The sequence below is a fragment of the Fusarium solani genome, assembly GCF_023522795.1.
Source record: "Fusarium solani strain SB1 chromosome Unknown bctg00000013, whole genome shotgun sequence".
NCBI classification, from domain to species: domain Eukaryota; kingdom Fungi; phylum Ascomycota; class Sordariomycetes; order Hypocreales; family Nectriaceae; genus Fusarium; species Fusarium solani.
This window is the reverse complement of record NW_027072145.1, coordinates 1,100,352-1,119,232: the sequence shown is the minus strand read 5'-3', so window position 1 is coordinate 1,119,232 and position 18,881 is coordinate 1,100,352. Positions and strand designations below refer to the sequence as shown.

The window sequence follows — 18,881 nt, the reverse complement described above, 5'->3', positions numbered from 1 at the left end:
GGCCAATTTCTGTCTACTGTGCCCGACGTATCCAACAGTGGTCAGCCAAACCCCGCTGACCGGGCACAGCTGCTGACCAGGGGCGGCTGCAACGACTGACTATCGCCAATACCATGCGCGAGCACGCTATTGGAGAGGAAATGTTCATTAGCCAGCCTACCCCGAGGAATAGGGCCTATGTCTTAGACCGGGAAGAAAGACCGTTCTCGGAGGGTGTTTCAGGACTGCTGTGGGCAAGAGCGCCCAGCGTGTCTCGAAGCTACGTTGATCTCGACAGCGACACGGCGGAGGAGTTTAAGCTGGATCCATTTGTAGATGGTGGGTATGTTGACCGATGACCATCCTTCTTAGTCGGTACTCAAAATGTCTCTTAGGCCTCACATGCACAACACGGGAGACATTAGGCGTTGGCGCCCTAATGGTTCCCTCGAGACCCCCAGGCGGGTTAATGATCAAGTCAAAGCCAAGGCGAGTTTGAACTTCGACAATTTATCCTGGTCTGACACGGAGAAAGGGGCTTCGTCTCGAGGTCGACGGCGTATCCGCATTGGTTGCGTCGGCTTCTAATGTGTCTCGGGCTGCGGCATTGTTAATTAACGGAGAAATCCACGCGTTCGCATCCCCACGAAGCTGCAAAGTCGCCGTCATTGCCGCCCATCCGCAGAACCGTCTGTCGTACTTTGCTGTCCCTGCTCAGATACACCTCTTTAAAGATCGGCCGGTAACAGCAAACGGAAAGGCTGATAGCCAGGAGCTTCAGACACTGGCCACGAACAGGGTAAAGAATGGACCAATACAACTGGCAGGAAAGGGTAAAAGAGGCAATATAGACACCCGGATCGAGATGCATTCGCAAACGCCCATTTCGACATTGTCCATCCCCGCTGAGAGGCGGGATCTCACCCAAGACCTACCGCACAAAAAGTTGGCGCAGTCGTTCAGAGGCCTCAGGCACCGAGTTTTCATTGTTTATCGGACTCTATTTACTCTGGTGTGTGCCATGAACTTGGCGGCTTTGATACTTGTCCTCGTCCTCAGGCCCGGATCACAGTGGTTAGAGACGATAGCTGCTACCAATCTCACAACGACCGTTCTTGCGCGCCAGGACATGGTCATCAACGTCCTATTCACCATCGCCTGTTCAGTCCCTAAGCGAGCTCCGCTCTAGATTCGCGCTCGTTGCGCCAAGATATATCACCTGGGCGGTGTTCACTCGGGACCAGGTTCTTGCGCAGGCGCATGGCTCATCATCTCGACCATCAAGGACACAATCTACAAGAGAACTCGTCACGACGGGCAGCGGATTGAGTTTATTGGGAGGCAGGCAGTATCATGGCTTCTCTGTGGACTATTCTGTTTATTGGTCGGTCTTGCCTGGCCCTCGTTCCGAAAGCGACACCACGACATGTTTAAACGGTTCCATCGATTTGCGGGATAGGCTTCGTTAGCCCTGCTCTGGGTGCATGCAATGCTAGGCATCAACGATACCCGGCCCCATAGTCAGACCCTCGTCCTTACGACGGTCAGGTGTCCCCAATTCTGGCTCTTGGTAGTTGCAACATGTAGCATTGCCTCTTCGTGGCTGTCTCTCCGCAAGGTCCCCGTTGACGCCGAGGTTCTCTCTGATCATGCGGTACGGCTGCACTTCAACTACACCGTCCCGGTAAACGGAAGCTTCACGCGGGTCTCTCAGAGACCCCTCCTGGAATGGCACTCGTTCGCGACGATTGCTGCCCCGGAGGCTTCCGGTAGTTCCAAGGGGTTTTCTGTCATCGTTTCCAACGCAGGCGATTGGACCCGTGCCTATATTCAGAAACCACCTGCGAAGATTTAGGTGCGTGGTATTCCGACGTTTGGACTAATGCGCATCGCGACGCTCTTCAACCGCCTCGTGTGTATCGCCACAGGGTCAGGGATCGGGCCGTTGCTTAGACACATCAACCATCCGAGCTGTCCCACACAACTCATCTGGTCGGCATCACGGCCAGAGGCAACTTTTGGAAGGGAGATAATTGACCTTGTGCGAGAGAAGATTCCGGATGCCATCATCTACGACACTAAAATCTACGGACGGCCGGACCTCGTCCGCATGGGTTTAAACCTGGCACTGAACTTCGGCGCTGAGGCTGTGATTATTATCGCCAATGAGAAAATCACCAAGAAGGTCGTCCATGAGATCGAGTCCCAGGGGCTTCCAGCATATGGAGCTATCTGGGACAGCTGAGGCGATCTCCTATTCTCACCGGAATCTCGGAGGCAGCTAATATCTAGGATCCGGGGCAGAAACAGCGATGACAACCAGCGACCCTTCTCTCGGTGCGTCTTATTGAGCGCGCTTAGTCTTACTTTTCTATCCTCCCCTATTCCGGGTTCATGCCTGCCCGAGCTACCGGGAGGTGGACTAGGGACCGGTATAATACTTATGTCCACTAGTAAGCTGATACTCTCATCGCAGAGGAAAGTCTCAAGTCTTGTGCACTAGAACGATAAATGGACCATCACATTTGGAGCAAGAGGATAAGAATTCAACCTCTGCACCGCAGTTAGGGCGTACTTTTGAGCCGCGCTTTAGTTCAATTCGATTATTAGCAGCTTCATTCCTTTACATCTCAAGGTTCTCGTAGCAAAGCAATGGGTGGATACGCTCTTTGCCATCTTCGGTACCGCGACAGCACTTGGGGTGAACTGCCGATCATAAAGCCCAAATTTGATTTAGACCATATTCGGGAGAGTTCATTCTTTGGGCTAAGGTATCCAAGCCACTCTGCTTAACTTGATTTAGGTCGCCGGCTTGGGATATAACGGCTGAATGGCGTGCTTGTGATATTCTGATGGGCCAGTTCGTTTAACTACTATGCGGAATACAGCTCGCTAAACTTTACGTCTTTATGTTATCCAGACTTATCAAGTGCTTTCCATTCTGCTTTATTCTCCTGCCAACGATGAATCAAATGGCCGATATGAGCCCGATCCGCTTCTAAGGCATACCGACGATTACTAACAGGCTTAACTACAGCCAAAACAGTCTCTAGGCGTATCCAGAAGTGATAATTATTAACAGACTCCAGCACCTTTGGGAGAAGGTCGAGAGAGCCAGAGGCCGCCACCTCGAAAATTCCATGCTAGCAGTTACGAAGTGCCCGACTGGATTTAGCAGGTCGGTCCTAGGGGACTGCCGCTTGGGCGTGCGGGTACATTCACTGGCGGAATTGTTAAGGCGGCCGGTCTAACCAACATGTGGCGGGACTCACTAGCAAAGCCTCACCGTTACGATAACTTCGAAGGGCTCCGCGTTGCCACGAGAGCCTGCATCAACTCCTCAAACACCAATCCCGCCAGACAGCATCATTCGACGACAACATGAGCTCGTACGAATCGATCAAGGATATGCTAAGTGGGTTCAATTGGTTCAACAAGGGCACCGTCAGCAGTCTATCTAGGGCCCAGTCAGTCATCGCTGAAGAGCACCGTGATCAGATGTTCTAGAAATATTCCTTCAAAGATCTCATCGTCAATCAGGCGACCACTGCCAGTCGTACCAGACAGTCATCCACCGGATGCTAAACTGCCAGGCTGATGCCAGATTCCGTGACATTGCTGTCCTGGATACCGGGTATCTAGGGTCAGTTCGTCTGCATTTGGGAGACGGGGAGGGCTTAGATGCGCTGCCGGACATGGAGGTGTGGGTTCTGCCTGGGGGTGGATGGCCTGTTCTTTTGTGTGTGAGAATAGGGAATATAAAATGATTGGGCTGTGTTAGGCTCATGGCATGAAGAATGAGGAGCTACTCGAAACCGACCTATATCTACTTCGCTTCATTTCGTCGATAGTATTGTTGAAGTATAAGTCTCAACAGTCTTCTGGGGGTAACCCCATTTTTGTTTCAACAAGTATCGCACCTACCACGTCACATGGATACTCGAATCGTTACTCACGTTGTTCAACGCATCAGGAGACTCACCCAAGGGATCGAGATGACAGAGAAAACGGGCTGCTCATTATCGCAACTATGGATGTCGTCTGGCGAGATACGAACAAGGCTCCCCATGTCTGCCAGCACTGCGTACGAAAGATTCATGCGGTTTGCCAAGTGTTCACCCTTTCCAATGTGCTAAGAACAGCGGTCCAGAAATCCTACTTTCCAGGTCTGACCAACTGCCTAAGACTAAAATAACAGACAAGAAACCCTTCTTTTTTTTTTTTTTTAATCATGACCAGATTGGCTTACGGCTTGGCGTCGAAGCTTGGAAGCTTGGTTGGGACTAATCAACTCTGCCATTAATCACCCTTTGCACACATCTTCCTCTGGACTATTACGTGCGAATAATGCTTGCTCTTCTCACCTTCCTTGTCCACAATGATTGTTCTGCCCTACATTACATCAGACTTTCATGATCGATTGTCCTACGCAAGATGGTTTGGGTAATGCGATATATCCATTGTAGCATTGCCGGATTGCCCAGCAAAAGTGAATGCGCACTCCGCTTGCGGCTCGTACAGTTCTGAGGCAAAGAGTACAACGCATCTCAGTTAGTTGTAGCATATATCAACAGCAACAGAAGGCTCTAAAGGAGGAGAAGAGGAGACGGCTGGTGAAAGCCAATGTGACTATTATTTTCCCCGCCCTCATAGTCAAAGTAAGAGCGCACAGGGGCATTAAATAAAGGAAACTAAGTAGGCCCAGGCGGTTGAGGAAGCTGAGGAAATAAATAAAGTTGAAGAGGCTTAGGTTTGGCTCCCATTCGAAGATTGGGTGCTGACTTCTTAGTTAACATAGGGCGACGTTCCGAGTCAGGCATAAAAAGGTGGCTGGTGGATCGACTCGTCTTTAAGCCAATATGGACTGGCCTTTGATAAGGTGAAGCTTTGGGCCTGCTCTCGGGAGTTACTATTGGATTTCCAAAGGAATTGGTCCCAGTACCGGACTCGAGAGATGCTCTTGTCGGTCCACGGCTATGAATGGTGAGCGCAAGGGGGGGCTCTTGAGATGCTGTAGTAGGTCGACAGGCAAGAGTATCGGCCGTACGGGAAGTTTTTAAGGATGCTTTAGGTCGAAGGTCCTTTGGTAAGGATAGCTGAGAGGGTATGGGAGTATTCTCGTCCCCGTTATACCCTACTGGCGTTAAGAAAGGAGCCGATCCTCGAGGGCTTGTAGCCAAAGGCTGGGCAACCTTGGATCCGATATGCGTAATGACATTATCGGGGGAAGAGAGAAATTGCCGACTTTGAGAGTCTGTAATGGAGTTCTGAATAAGAGAGTTCCTAGCAAACCGTCCGAGGGGTTCATAAATAGATTCCTCCATAAGCTCCTCATTCTTCTTAGACGGCTTGTCATAGAACTTGGCGATATGTTGAGGGGCATGCGCAGCAGCGGTGGCATAGGAGTGAGGTAGTCGCTGGGGAGAGTGCGTCTCCCGAGGGAACCGCGACGAAGTTATGAGGGAGGTTGTCCTCGGAGGCACAGCGATGGGCTTTGGGAAGGCCGAGTGGGCCGTCCCGGCCTTTCGGGCCTGGGATTGAGTGTTCTAGAGGTTCCGCACGGGGACCCGAGGATCACCAACCACTTGGGGCAGCCGTTGCGGTGCTCGTTGGGGTCGAACTTATGTAGGGATTTTAGGCAGCGGTTTGCTTGGGGGTGGTGATGGTGGTTCTAGTAATTAAATCTCAGAAGGGGATAGCAAGGCTGGGTATTGCTTTTTCTAGAGGAGGGCCTTGATATCTTTATTACTTTCTCCGGGGCTAGGCCTTAAGAAAGTATCTAAGATCTCATCGTGGGCTTGGTGGTGTTGGTAATAGTCCTCATGAGAAGATTCTAATTCGGTTCGGCCGTAATGGAATTCAGTTGAACAGCAACTTGATCCACCTGATGCCTCACCCTCGGGTTCGGAATGTTGACCGGGGCTGCTCTGTGAGCCCCTCTCGCCACGTGGGTGCGTATTATTGCCCTTAAACAAGTACCTGCGGACCAGCTTTAGATTGAACAACCGGCTTGACTGCTTGGTGAGGCTACCCATGTTAGGAGGGCGATGAAGAGAGTCTAGGTACAGATTAAGACAAGGTGGCAGCTGACATCCGTGTGAGCGGTGGTTTGGTTTAAAGGGATCAGCTTACATTCAGGAATCGAGGGCGGTATTATATACTGCCGCTCGAGTGCCGGACAGAGACAGGGCTAACTGGGTGCTTCTGTGACACAGCTAGTCTGGGATGGTACACACACACGGCATTGATGTATGTGTGGTTTGTTCAGGTTGATCAAGAGAACCCCTTAAGTGAGAGAGTCGCATGGAGAGGGGCATTCCTATTTGGACAGCTTGCATTCGCTACCATCGCTTCTGCTAAAAACGCAGCTATGATCGAATATTTGGTTGCCTCAGACTCTCGGTCCAGGAATAAGGGGTGCCCTTGTTAGTTGAGTGATGCACACCTCGCAGATTAGTACACAGATTTGCGGGGCAGGTTGTCCGAGCACAAGCACTTGTTTGGACCACGACATGCTGCTTAAGCGCAATCGATCTGGCTGTGATGCACCTGTTACACAGGCGGCCTTTGCATGGGTTGTGAAACGAAGACGTCAAGAAACCACGGCCTAAAGCGCACCCAGAGGCGGGTGGAGGGAGGGGAAGGGGTTAGGGAAAGCAAGCACGCGGCACAGAAACAGGCGAGGCGCATCCAAGCAAAGTAAGAGAGACGGGAAGCACACCGCATATTTGACTATTGATGCACCCTCATTGGCGCGCCAGACAGGAAATACGCTTCAACCGAGGTAGCATATTCCGATTACTTCAGTTAACCTCAGCGAGACGAATCCCTGCTGACAAGCTATTATTGGGTGTCATTCGGCTGTCCAGAGCGCTAGCGGCCCGATTGTGCTTGTCAAACCCTAGCATAACGAGGATCTCCCAGGTGCGCATCAAAAGGGTGCCAATCGATCGGCTCTATAGCCTGGAGTTTGGACGGGGCACAGGCCAGTGGTGAATGACGTACAACGGAGGCAGTCATCAGAAAGTGCAACAAGTCCAAAACCGATGCGAGATGCGGCTCTGGAATCAGATGTTTTAAGCACGGTCCGCTGCATCCCTGGGGCCATTTCGGAGACAGGATGACAGTAATTACTACACTATGACGCTCAGGGTCCACATGGCAACTTTTTGATAAGGCCATGGGCGGCGACCAGGGTGTGATAAAACGGGGTGAGTTAGTTGGCCTAGTTCTTCATCCCGTCCGTAGATCAGGCGTGGTATTCCAGGCCCGGTTCTTTAGGGTCCGTGCTTTCCCCAGGGTGGAGGGACAGCCCAAGGGTTCGCTATGTATTCCGGCAAAAAGCAAGGCCACTGCTCAAAATTGCAAGGTGGAACTGGCAGTTGCCCCTTAGCTCATGCGCCATCAATGTTGAGCTCAGTTCCCCCTTCATTTAGCGTCCAACCGGGAGCCATGGTCTATCACTTGTCACAATTGACAGTCTGCCCAGCCTTCTCCCCTCTCTTGCTCTTTCCGGGCCTTTGCATGTGTGTGTCCGTGTGCAAGTCCGTCTCTCGACCTACCCACACTTAGCTTTCCTCCCCGCCAAAGTCGTCCGTAAAGTGCCGGTAGAGATCAGTACATATGAAAGGTCCTAGCGATTGGTTAGAGAGTGGAGGGGTTAATAAGAAGACTGAGTGTTTGATCACGATAGTGATGGCGAGTGAACTTGCGACTCGTGGGCGTACCTACTCAAGTATTCATGCTTAAAACGCGCCCTATTTTGACTTTTCCTCCAATCACCTTTGGAATCTCAAAACGGGGCGCGTTTCCATGCACAGGCGTTTAGCTGCAGCCCAAAACGTGTCGCGTCTTCCCTTCTAATAGCCCATGCCATGCCTGTAGAGTGAAATTAATTAAGCCCTTGACAAAGGAGGACGGCACGCGATCGTCACTCTCAACATCGCAACAAATTTACGCAGCTCTCCCTATACGGAATACTCTGCTACTGCTTGGACTCTCTGCTCGACTGGTAGCAATGCCGACTGATGAGCACCGTACCCACACTGGGCCTGGCACCCAATTGTCGCCGAGCCAACTTGCAAAGCTTAGCCGACTTAACTTATACTCCAACTCGCCTGAGCCTGCTATCATTTGCAAGGGATGCGGGTGCGCGATAACAGCGGACAAAGATCGTGTGTCTAGGCACCTTGGCGAGATCTACTAGTTCGATAAACTAGCCCGCAGAGGCCTAAATAAGCTCATTCGCTCGCTGAATCTTCCCGACCCTAAGGACCTTTGTCCGCGGCCCGAAGGTAGTATTCCTCATCCTCATCTGAAAGCCATGAATGGTTTAGCTTGTAAGCTCTGTGGTATTTGATCTACCTTGCCGTCGTAGGAGCTCACTACCCGTTGGTCGGCCCTGTGGGGCCCAACTAAGAGGCGTTTCGCTTTTCCCTCTTAGTTGGGGCCAAAATTCGTGGACAGCCCCAAAATTCGTGGACACCAAAATGCCTCAATTTTGGTGTTAAAACAGGCCTTTTTTAATGAATTGATTCACAACTGCGTCTGCATAGCTTGAAATCATAAAATGGAACTCAAGATGAGCACTATAGCTATCTTCAAAGTGGATTCTTCAATTGAAATAGCGGAAATCGCATTTTTGGCCCTCTGAGAGGCCGCATAAGACTGTCCCTTCGCCCAGCCCGGCCTGTGGCCTTGGTCATCTCTTGGTGTGAATTATATGTGATCTTGACCAGCAGGGCCGGCCCGACTGCCTTTTTCGACTCTCCAAGGCTCTAACATAGTATCAATCTGCTTCCAAAGAGGAAGCCGCTGTGGCGGCGGCGGCAGCGGCGGAAGAGAGGGCATCTCTGCCTGTGACTCTGACTCCTGTGTCGGGCACGGGGTGCCGAGCTCGATCGGCGGCGATGATCTCTCATAACGGGGAATTTCTTCGAGTTGTGTATCACATAGATCGTCATCTTCAGCGGCAGCGGTTACCGGAGGAAGCTCCTCATCGTCTTCGTCGTTGAAGGGGCCAAAGCAGGTGAATGTGACGGTATCGTCGCTTCCTTGCCAGTTCATCGCGAGGATCGGTCGGGGCGCGAGGCATGCCTTCTCGCGGGCAAGTCGCACTTCTTCAGCTTCAGGGATATCGATCATAAAGCCGTCGGGCTTCGTGTTGAGGATCTCATTCATCTTTTTATGATTGCAATCGAGAGAAAGGAATTCCTGCTGTCTTCCGGAATCGACGAGCCACTGTTTAAAGGGCATCTTCTTCGTTCTCGTGGTGCCGAAGAGGCGTATCCTCTCCTCACGCCACGCGGTGGTAAGGCGGTCGATCTCTTGCTTACACATCGATCTTATGTGGCGGACTTCTCGGCGATTCTGTCGTGCAGCCTCGGCGACGACTTCTTCTTCGTGTTGTTTCCGAATATCCTCAGCATCGACACTCGTAATGAAGTTACCTATGGGTTTAATGAACTTCCCTGGCTTCTTTTTAGCTGAAATCGCTTTGATCCGGGTCTCCATATTGCTGACAAAAGCTTGCCGTTGTTGATCCATGTGGAGGGCCTCAGACACGACCTTCTTCGCCGACCGAAGTGCCTCGCGACTTGGGGAGCTCATGACTTCGTGGTACCGCTCGATGATGCGATCAAGCTGATCTTCCGCCTCCTGGAATCGCTGATCCTTTGGCAGAAGGTGAAGATACTTCGGGTCGATCGCCTCACGGTTCTTTACCTTCTTCGCAAGTAGCCGCTTGACTGCTGGCTCCTCTGTAGGTGGCCAGATGCCGCCTTTTTCGAACCCTGACATGATATTATGTGGTGAGAATCCCTCCACATAGAAATCCGTGAACGCCTTCACGAATGACACTCTATCAAAGGCAAGATTCCCCGCTCGAATCGAGGCACGAAGTCTCTTCTGATGCGCGTTCTTCAGCGGCTGAAATACGCCGAGATCGAGCGGCTGAAGGATGTGTGTAGAATGCGGGGGTAAGGTGCAGAAGATGATATCGAACTGGATGCAATACATAACGAAGTCAAAGTTAGTGTGCCCGCTGAAGCCGTCGATGACGAGAAGTCGATAGATCTTCTCTTCTTCTGGATGGGTCTTTGGCGGCTTCTCATGCTGAAGGTGAGGAATATAGGGGTCCCTCATCCACTCGTCACAGCCAAAGTAGTCTCCTAAGCTAACTTCACGGGCCTGAGCCTGCGCAGAATGCTTCCAAGACCACCGGTTGAACTCTCGTAACCACTCTAGCGAGATTTCCTTATTGCTAAAGCCTGATTCTGACTTAGCGAAACGCATACCAGGAATACAGTCGATTTCGGCCCATGACTCGCTTGGGAAGGACTTAAATATAAGCCACGGTGGAATAGAGTCTCCGACGGCATTCCCGGCGCCGATAAGAGTCATCGACTCACGGTTATTGGGATCCACGATCTCAGGGCGTTGACTGCGGGTTGTGCGAGTAACGAGGACTTCCGTACGCTCGGCGAGGCATCCTAACCGGATTCCACACTCGTCTTCATTCCAAATCTCTGAGGGACCGATTCGATAGTTCAAAATGATATGTTGAAGATTCTCAAAGTAGGTCTTCACATCCTCAATATCAGAGGCTTCGAAGGACTTGCGAGACTTATCGACGGCCTTAATGAAGGACTTCTTAAGCTCAAGATGACGTTCACGAAAGCGGCGATACCAATGCTTGCTGAAGTCGACGTTATCGAGGCCTCGCCGAGCTCGAATCTCCCTTGCTGCCTCCTCAACCTGCCTCTTATCGGCAGGAAATCCTGATCTCTCGAGCCAGACGATGTACGAGACCAGGCCGGCTTCTTCCACCGGGGTGAGGGTCGGCGGGCGCCCTCTTTGGCGCGTTTCCAGCGGCGAAGATGATGAACTAAGGACTTTGCCGACGAGAGACTTCGAGCAGCTAGCTTTGGAGGCAATATCTCTCAAAGAGCCGGTGCGATGAGGCGTTGATTTGGTGATTCCTCTTGCCGTACGCGTGAAGCGTGACGCGTTGCTGTGGGCGGCGGCGATGGCTTTTCTGGCCCGAAGTTGATCCGTTTGACCGGGCATAATTGGGCTTGACAATTGAAGAAAGTCTTATTACTTGGTTTGAACTAAAAATGCTGAAATTTGGTGTATTTTTGGCTATCTAATGTTTGGCTGCGGTATTTTTGGTGTCCACGAATTTTGGGGCTGTCCACGAATTTTGGCCCCAACTAAGAGGGAAAAGCGAAGCGCCTCTTAGTTGGGCCCCACAGGGCCGACCAACGGGTAATCACCAGCTAATTCTATTGCAGTTTCGTGATGGCGGTCGCGCCACCTTTGCGGCACTTCTTGCATTTACATTGTGTTGCCTCAAGAGGAACCAGCTTGCCACGTCCACAGTGGGGACAACTGTCCCTCAAGGGCTGTTCTAAAAATGAATCGAGGAGCTCCTTGATAAATTCAGGGATTCCAGTGGTCATATTGTCGGAGATATCCTTTGTTTCCGGTGAGGCGAGAGACCCTGCATGCTTCTCCTTAGCGAATTCGAGGGCCTTGTCGCGGAGTCCTCTCAAGGAGTCCGGAGTCAAAGTATAGACCTCCGGTAGAGTGCGGAGGAAATTGCGAACATTCGATTCTCAACCCAATGCTTCTGAGTAATGAGCCGCCGATAAGGCTTGAAGCCCTTCGATGAGGTATTTGTCTGCCAGTGCGAGCATCATTGCGTGGATCCGAAGAGGAGAGATATAATCAGTTTGACGGTCTATGCCTATTCCGTTGGTTTTTTCAGCGTAGTTACCAGTGTATAAGTAATCGACCATCCGCCGCACCATTGAAAGAGGATGATCGTCTACGTAATACGCCCCGGACGCTTCCTACATGGTATGTTAGCGAAGAAGGTATTACAACCAGGAGATGGGGATCACCTTGAATGACCCAGTGCAAACGGCGTGGAAGACCGGGACTGACTGCATATGATGATGTTATGAACCGGTATTCTCTGTCCCTCACGGACGAATATAAACACTTCACCCTTCCGTGCCCTACAATTGAAGTCAGATTGCATCTCGTGGGGGGGCCCGGCAATAGCAAGATACTTTACGGTGTGCGGAATCGTCTTCTGAGAGTTCTTTGCCGCAACACTCTTCTCAGAGGGGGCGTAGTCGTCAAGAGGAAGAATATATTGCTTCTGTGCAAGCGCGGCTTTGCGTGAGAACCGAGGCGGTAAAGTCTTCCAGACTGTTGTCAACTACCCCAAAGGATTCGCGCTATTAAGGATCCCTAACACGGTGAAAGAAGACCTCGAACATCAAGTCGTCAATGCAAAAGTTGAAATGTCGAGTCAAGGTCTGGGCCCATTGCTTAGTATGATGATCCAATCCACTGCCAACTTAAACCAATCCCGACCGATACGGTACGCCGCGCGACTGGTCAAAGTCAATACTGCTTGCACTATGGCCGATGGCTATATAAAACTGAGTTGGCCCGTCTGTAAGGCGTTGATGCAATAGAACTGCAGCCTTTTTTTTTTTTTTTTTTTTACAGATCTGGACGACGACTTAGAAAGTGGCAAATGATGAAAACCCTGGGAGATTGGTAGTCTAGAGATGGTTCTCTAGACCCCTGTCTTGGACTCACCTGGCGTATATCCTAAGTCTTGCAAGCGTTAGAGAATGCCCTATTTGAAATTAATTACTAGAGACTCGTTAGCACAAGGCGTAAGTGTTAGTATATTTTACACCCCTCTCCCGTTGCTCATTTGTGTAGCAGACTCAAGCTGGGGAAAACATGTGAAGAGTACAATGAATTCGATTAACGTACTCCACAAGCGAGCCGACCGCACAAGCGAAGCGATCAAAAATCATAACCATCAATAAAAATCATCAAATAAAAACACAACAAAGCCTCTGATTAATTAAAATCAATCATTATACTCTTCTCCAGACATCGCAACAACTATCTGACATGTTCTTGCGTTATGACCCGTCTTGCCGCATGTTCCACAACGCCTTTCCTTCGATCGCGCCGACTCTCCTTGACCACTACTTCTCGACGATTCGGCCACTCCCTGCGTATCAACAGCTACCTGATCAATTGCTTCCCTACCCTCATCTACAGTCATCTTCCCTCTATTTTGCAGGCGGGTTCTTTTTGCTCTGCGCCGCTTGCTAAGGGCCTCATTTGACTGTCGAAGGATCTGGTTCTCAGACTTTAATAATGCCATCTGATGCATTATTGCCTTCGTTCCCTTAGAAAATGACTCAAGTGCCTTAAGAATAGATGCCGGGGAGCTGCTCTGGTGCCTTCTAATTCGTCTTTTGACGTATTCAGACTGAGAGCCAGCCTCAAGGACGGTCTTTGGCGTCTTTGAGACCCAAGGGTTGGGGAGGCTCGCTTCCTCCTCAACAGGTGTTGGAGTCCGTAGCTGCACATCAAGCTTTGATATGACACTTTCCGGGTCTAAAGGAACAAGCCCGGCTCCTCTAAAACCCCCCTTGATATTGCTTTCTGTCATAGCGGCTTCGTGGGCAGCATAAAAGGCCGGAAAGAAGTCAGTCTTGGAAATGTGGGTTATAGAGCATCTCATCAGATGCTCTATTTGCAGACCGTAGGCCTTTTTGAGCGGTCCAAAGCACCCGACGTCAAGAGGCTGGAGCAGATGAGATGAATGAGGCGGCATACAAAGCGTGATAATGTTGTTTTCCTCGCAATATGTCTCGAAGTCAGTCGAGTGGTGGCTTTCGTGGCCATCGAGGATCAGAAGACGATAGCCACCGGTTGATCGGGCCTTTGTGTGCCGATCAAAGTGCTTTAGCCACTCAAGGCCCGTCTCGTTGTCGGTCCAGCCATTTTTAGTCGTGGCAATAGCCCAATCGCCCGGGAGGTTGCTTTCTTGGTACCAACTGGCGAGGTGATATTGGCCCGCAACCACGATGAACGGCTGGATCGCCCAGCCTTCCGCATTGATCGCCTGGATGACTGTAACCCATTCCCGGTTTCCAGGCTGGACTGATTTCGGTCTTCCACGCCTTTCCGCGCCTGTGACAACCATTCCGCTTGCGATCAGGCCCATTATAAAGCCAGTCTCATCAAAGTTGTAGATATCAGCTAGGTTGATGCCATATTTCGCGATTGTGTTCTTCACGAGCGCAAACCATTCGCGAATAAGGGTCGGATCTTCGCATTTAGCTCTCTGATAATCGTATTTACGATTAAAACGCGTCTTGAGCTCTTGGTGTCGCTTGACAAAGTTAGAAGCCCAGTTCTTTCCGACAGGTGATGCATCGCGGTCGGCGAGCAGTCGGTTGGCCATTTCTTCTACACCGCGGAGTCGGGGGGAAACCCGCGCGAATCTAGGTCGAGAATATACTGAACAATGATCTGTTCCTCTAGATCAGACAGTTTACGTGAGTTCGGTATGATATCGCATCGAGCAGGAATGCCGTTAAGTCGACCATGAAGAGTAGTATAACGGACATTATAGATCCTTGCAGCGGGCCGGATACGTAGTTTTGGGTCATTTTGAAGGGCTTGAAGAGCAAGAATGATATTTGCCTCATTATTTAATTGTGACATATTTCGTGGTTGAGAAATAATTGATCAAATGAAAAGAGGAGAGGTTGAGGGATTTTTGATCGCTTCGCTTGTGCGGTCGGCTCGCTTGTGGAGTACGTTAAAGAAAGTGTTCTATAACGGGACTATGCCCTTAGGGCGGCGGAAGCAATAAGTCATGTCCAATGTCATAGCAGCCCTTTCCATATCTTGTCTTTCATGTAACACCTCCATAAATACAACCAAACAGAAAGAAAAACTCTAAAATATAACCCAATCCCTCCTTGTGTTGCAATATCTGTCCAATGCTAGAACAGACTGTCTTATTTATTGGCTCAGTAAGTTCGCAAATGTTTGTTCATCTGCTAATTACTGAGGGCACTGCAGGCTGACCTTGTCAGGATCGGCACAGTGGTAGAGCGCATTAGGGCAGCAGACCTGGCCGACAGGGCAGAAGAAAGAGTCTCCGCACTTGGGACCAAAGGTGGGAATGGACGGAGATGCAGCAGTAGTGGCCGTGGGTTGCTCGCGGCGCTGAAGAGCTGGAACAGGTGGGCATTCAGCAAAGCACCCAAGCTCAGCGACTCCGTTGACAATGACTTCGCAGCACTTGGCTCTATCGGCGGGACAGACTTGGTCGCCGCACTTATTGGGGTATGTCTGTCGACGCTGAAGAGCTTGAACAGGTGGGCATTCGGCAAAGCACCCAAGCTCAGCGACTCCGTTGACAATGACTTCGCAGCACTTGGCTTTATCGGCGGGGCAGACTTGGTCGCCGCACTTATTGGGGTATGTCTGGGGAAGGGCGTTGACAGCAACGCTAAGAGCGAAGGCGATGATGGCGTAGTTGAAGATCATATTGAAGAGTGTTGTAATGTTGTTGTAGAGGCGTTGATATGATTGGAAAGTAGAAAGATGCGATAGAGTCTTGTCGACTTTTCTCTAATAGTGATGTGTTTGACTCTTGTGTTGATGTTGTTGGGACCTATTGAGTTAATCCATTTGGTGCCGGGTATTGACTTGTATTTATAGACGAGAACGGCCGTATTGAGGCTATAGAGGACCCTAACGATGACGAATATTGAAGTTCTACGAATAGAACAAAGCGGTGTCAGCCGGATATGCCCCGAGCTAAAGGACCCGAATGTCACGCCCATCGGAAGACACGAGATGGGGAATCATCATAAGGAGAGCCCAGCTTGGCTATGAAAGGGCTCTAAGAGGGATAAAGTTTTTTAATGCCGCTACTACCGGCTCTCGCTGATCGAATTGCCTCTACATCAGAGATGGCTATCTGCCTCTGATGTCATATTGGCTAGTAAACTCTATTTGGTAGCGGTTACACTAGCCTCTGACGTGAGATAACTGTCTAATTTCCCGATTCAACCGTCTCCAGTTTATATTACACGAACCAAAGGACTCGCTCAACGTTGGCAAGATCCAGCAATCGTATTGTGTGTGTTGTAGTTGTAATGTTCTGAGACTTTAACTGCAATGCGGATAAACTCATTCGACCTTTTTCAGACTCCATCATCAAGAGTTGCTCCGATTCAGCATATTAGACTGCTAATGGAGTAAATTTAGTAGCACCACAGTTCTAATTTAGCATCACAAATGCTATACGTATCGCTGTAATAAGGTGTTACACGATTGATGCGGTCAGTGCTCTCGTAGCCATAGCTCTCATAGCTTCGATGCCAATGAGCCTGGAATATTATATTACTGAGGTGATAATTGGTACTGCCGGTAGTAGGGTATGGTAGAAAAAGGCTCTCACCGGGTGGCGCTAACCCGGAGCCTGCATTACTTCATGATTGGCTCTTGTTCAAACGCTTGTTAACTGCAACGTTTCCATGGCATTCTACCCAGCCGCAGATGGCTTTCGCACGGCACCGTGAGCGCGAGCCTGTGTCTATTTTCGGCGTCTAGTCAATATCGGCTGGTGGTGTGCACGGACTTCTGGTAAGCCCCATACCCCAGAATCGGCCCTTCCGGTAAGCCCCCACCCCAGAATCGGCCTACCCCAGATCCTGCCCACCATTTTCCTACAAACATCTCAAACTCAATTACATTTTAGACCGCGTGTTCTCGCGCATCTTTGAAGCTATCGTGATATTTTTAGATTTTTTGAAATCGTCATGCCTAATTAGACCGAGGAAAATATCTAAAATGCCCTACACGACGTTACCTGCGGCATGCCCGTGCGCGCAGCTATTAGCAAGTATGGCATTCCATATACGACCCTTCGAGCCCGGATCAACGGCACCCAGAGCCGCCGAGAGTCATCGGTGGCAGCAAAAGCTCACCAAAGATCAGGAAGATGTGACGATCGTATAGGTTCCCAAGGGATAAACCGGCGGGTTTATGTTGGCAGAGGATCAGGCGCGTTGCTCTGGGCAATGTGATTGTCACATCTGGTAATGTACTCAAGGTATTGAGTGTAACCAAGTTGTATTGATAGCTGAGGTAGCTTGAGTCTATCTATGGCCTTGCTCGTCCGTATATATGTTACTAGGAGCGCAGGTTTCTAGGAGCGCTGCGCTCCTGGAGCGAAGTCGCTCCTGTAAGTGTCGCTTCCTCTGGTATTGGTCGGGGTCCTTCTGGGGTTCTGGCTGGCCTGACCGCCTTCCTTCACGGTGGCTTGGACATGGGGTGAACCCCTGTGGGATGAACATGCGAGTGCGATCGGATACGTGCCCCTAGGGTTAGTAGCTTTCTCCGTGCAAACTCACCCTTCAGCTAGACACTTGACTGAGTCAGGCAGCACCCCTTGTCTTCGCGGGGGATTGCCGCTTGGTCAGATATTACATCCCGTCGGCATTGATAAAGAAGTTGCTTGGAGGAATACCTTTAGACGTTCTGCATTCCGTACCTGCGGAACCTATTACTCTAGAAAAGGGCTTCGCTAGGGGCCAATGAGACAATTTTCTGTGTGTTGACAGGCGACCTTGGGGGGAGCGCTTTCAGGGGCCTGCTACCACTAATTTGGGCAGAAACTTTAAACTGTTGACTCTATCGCTTAACTAGTTGATGATAGGCGTTTTGACCGACTTACGGCACATCTTCCGGGACCAGGTCTAGACCTGATGATCTGCCGCTATATCCGCCGCGTCATTATTCAGGAAATGCTCGCCTAGACAAGGCTGCGCGGATTATAATATTTTCTTCCAGTTAAAGCTTGTAAGCGCTTTAGCATGCTGATCACACTCGTAATTCGTCTTCCACCTACTGGTTTTCCTTACTTAAGTATATGTCTTAGTCTGAAGATCTGTCGACCTTTGCAAAATCTTGAAAAGCTAACAAAGGAGCATTGACTAAGAAGTCTGTGAATGTTGCAGGTATGATATACTGAATTACCTGTCCAAGGTGTACGAGTCATGAATTCGAGACCAAAGCAGACGAAGCTGAGCACTGGGTGGAGACTGTAGGTACAAGGCCGCGAAGCAAAGGGTATGGAGACCCAAGAGAGCCTAGAATCATGCATGCGTTAGTTGGAAACCGCTGTCTACAAGGGCCGGGAAGCAAATGTAAATAGTGGTTAGGGAGAGAAGCGGGAAATCTGGGGAGAGCTGGTCAGCACCGTCGACGTTGGCGAAGTGGGCCCCTCGGATCAATACTGATCCGAGGGGCTTCGGCTGTTCGCCGGACCCCGCTATCCGGGCATAATCGTATAAGACGATTACAACCGCGTAGGATAAAATCAGTCAATTAACCAAGATGGGTCCCAAAATATAAGCACATGTAAAACGCAACAAGATTTCCCCAGACTTCATAAGCGGCTCAAATGGGTCGGCTGGCTCCATTCGTAAAGAATCGCTTAGAATGGATGGATATCCAGGAGCAAAGACACAATGGACATAGTCTGCGCGACCGGGCCACCAACACCGAAGCCACACTTCTGCTGCCGGAGAAATAAGCCACGAAATTCAAAAATGCCCCGGAAGAGAGACCTGAGACCCGCTGGAGTGCCAGAAAGCCACTGAGCCAGAAGCCTATTGAGCCCGCGGGAGTGTTGAAGTATAAGTCTCAACAGTCTTCTGGGGGTAACCCCATTTTTGTTTCAACACATCCACGACCACTTAATGGGCACCCCCACTTAATGGGCCACCAAAATTTCAATCTTCCCATACAAAATCTGAATGTTTAATGACACCGCATTTGGCCAAGAATGAAGGTACTCACAAACTAAGACATGTACTATATTGCTTTTTCCATGGGAATTTGATATCGGGTTGCTTTTTTCCCATTCCGCGGCGTGGCTTAGTTCTCCAACCCTTTGAAAATTTTTCATTTCCACCTCATCTAACCTACGCGATTACGTCCACTCAAGTAGGCATGTCACCAGATGTACACGTGGAACTCCTGCAATA

The 18,881-nt window shown here is 50.3% G+C and overlaps 6 protein-coding genes across 6 annotated transcripts; 2 read left to right on the top strand and 4 right to left on the bottom strand.

Annotated features, from left to right (window-relative positions):
* Positions 1–113: 113 nt before the first annotated feature.
* MRS44_017232 (uncharacterized protein) lies at positions 114–1,168 on the top strand (the record flags this gene model as incomplete). The annotated part of the gene is made up of 2 exons (XM_065617698.1): positions 114–322; positions 631–1,168. 2 exons carry the CDS (start codon positions 114–116, stop codon positions 1,166–1,168), a joined length of 747 nt encoding a protein of 248 aa, XP_065473770.1.
* A 693-nt stretch (positions 1,169–1,861) lies between these two features.
* Positions 1,862–2,224, top strand: MRS44_017231 (uncharacterized protein; the record flags this gene model as incomplete). Its single annotated transcript, XM_065617697.1, has 1 exon — positions 1,862–2,224. One exon carries the CDS (start codon positions 1,862–1,864, stop codon positions 2,222–2,224), a length of 363 nt encoding a protein of 120 aa, XP_065473769.1.
* Positions 2,225–4,670: 2,446 nt separating this feature from the next.
* On the bottom strand, positions 4,671–6,014 carry MRS44_017230 (uncharacterized protein; the record flags this gene model as incomplete). The annotated part of the gene is made up of 2 exons (XM_065617696.1): positions 4,671–5,510; positions 5,967–6,014. 2 exons carry the CDS (start codon positions 6,012–6,014, stop codon positions 4,671–4,673), a joined length of 888 nt encoding a protein of 295 aa, XP_065473768.1.
* Positions 6,015–8,697: 2,683 nt separating this feature from the next.
* On the bottom strand, positions 8,698–11,046 carry MRS44_017229 (uncharacterized protein; the record flags this gene model as incomplete). Its single annotated transcript, XM_046274353.2, has 1 exon — positions 8,698–11,046. The coding sequence occupies one exon, from the start codon at positions 11,044–11,046 to the stop codon at positions 8,698–8,700; it is 2,349 nt and encodes a 782-aa protein (XP_046123964.2).
* Positions 11,047–12,880: 1,834 nt separating this feature from the next.
* On the bottom strand, positions 12,881–14,272 carry MRS44_017228 (uncharacterized protein; the record flags this gene model as incomplete). Its single annotated transcript, XM_065617695.1, has 1 exon — positions 12,881–14,272. One exon carries the CDS (start codon positions 14,270–14,272, stop codon positions 12,881–12,883), a length of 1,392 nt encoding a protein of 463 aa, XP_065473767.1.
* A 608-nt stretch (positions 14,273–14,880) lies between these two features.
* MRS44_017227 (uncharacterized protein) lies at positions 14,881–15,369 on the bottom strand (the record flags this gene model as incomplete). Its single annotated transcript, XM_046284306.2, has 1 exon — positions 14,881–15,369. One exon carries the CDS (start codon positions 15,367–15,369, stop codon positions 14,881–14,883), a length of 489 nt encoding a protein of 162 aa, XP_046127139.1.
* Between the last annotated feature and the right edge of the window lie 3,512 nt (positions 15,370–18,881).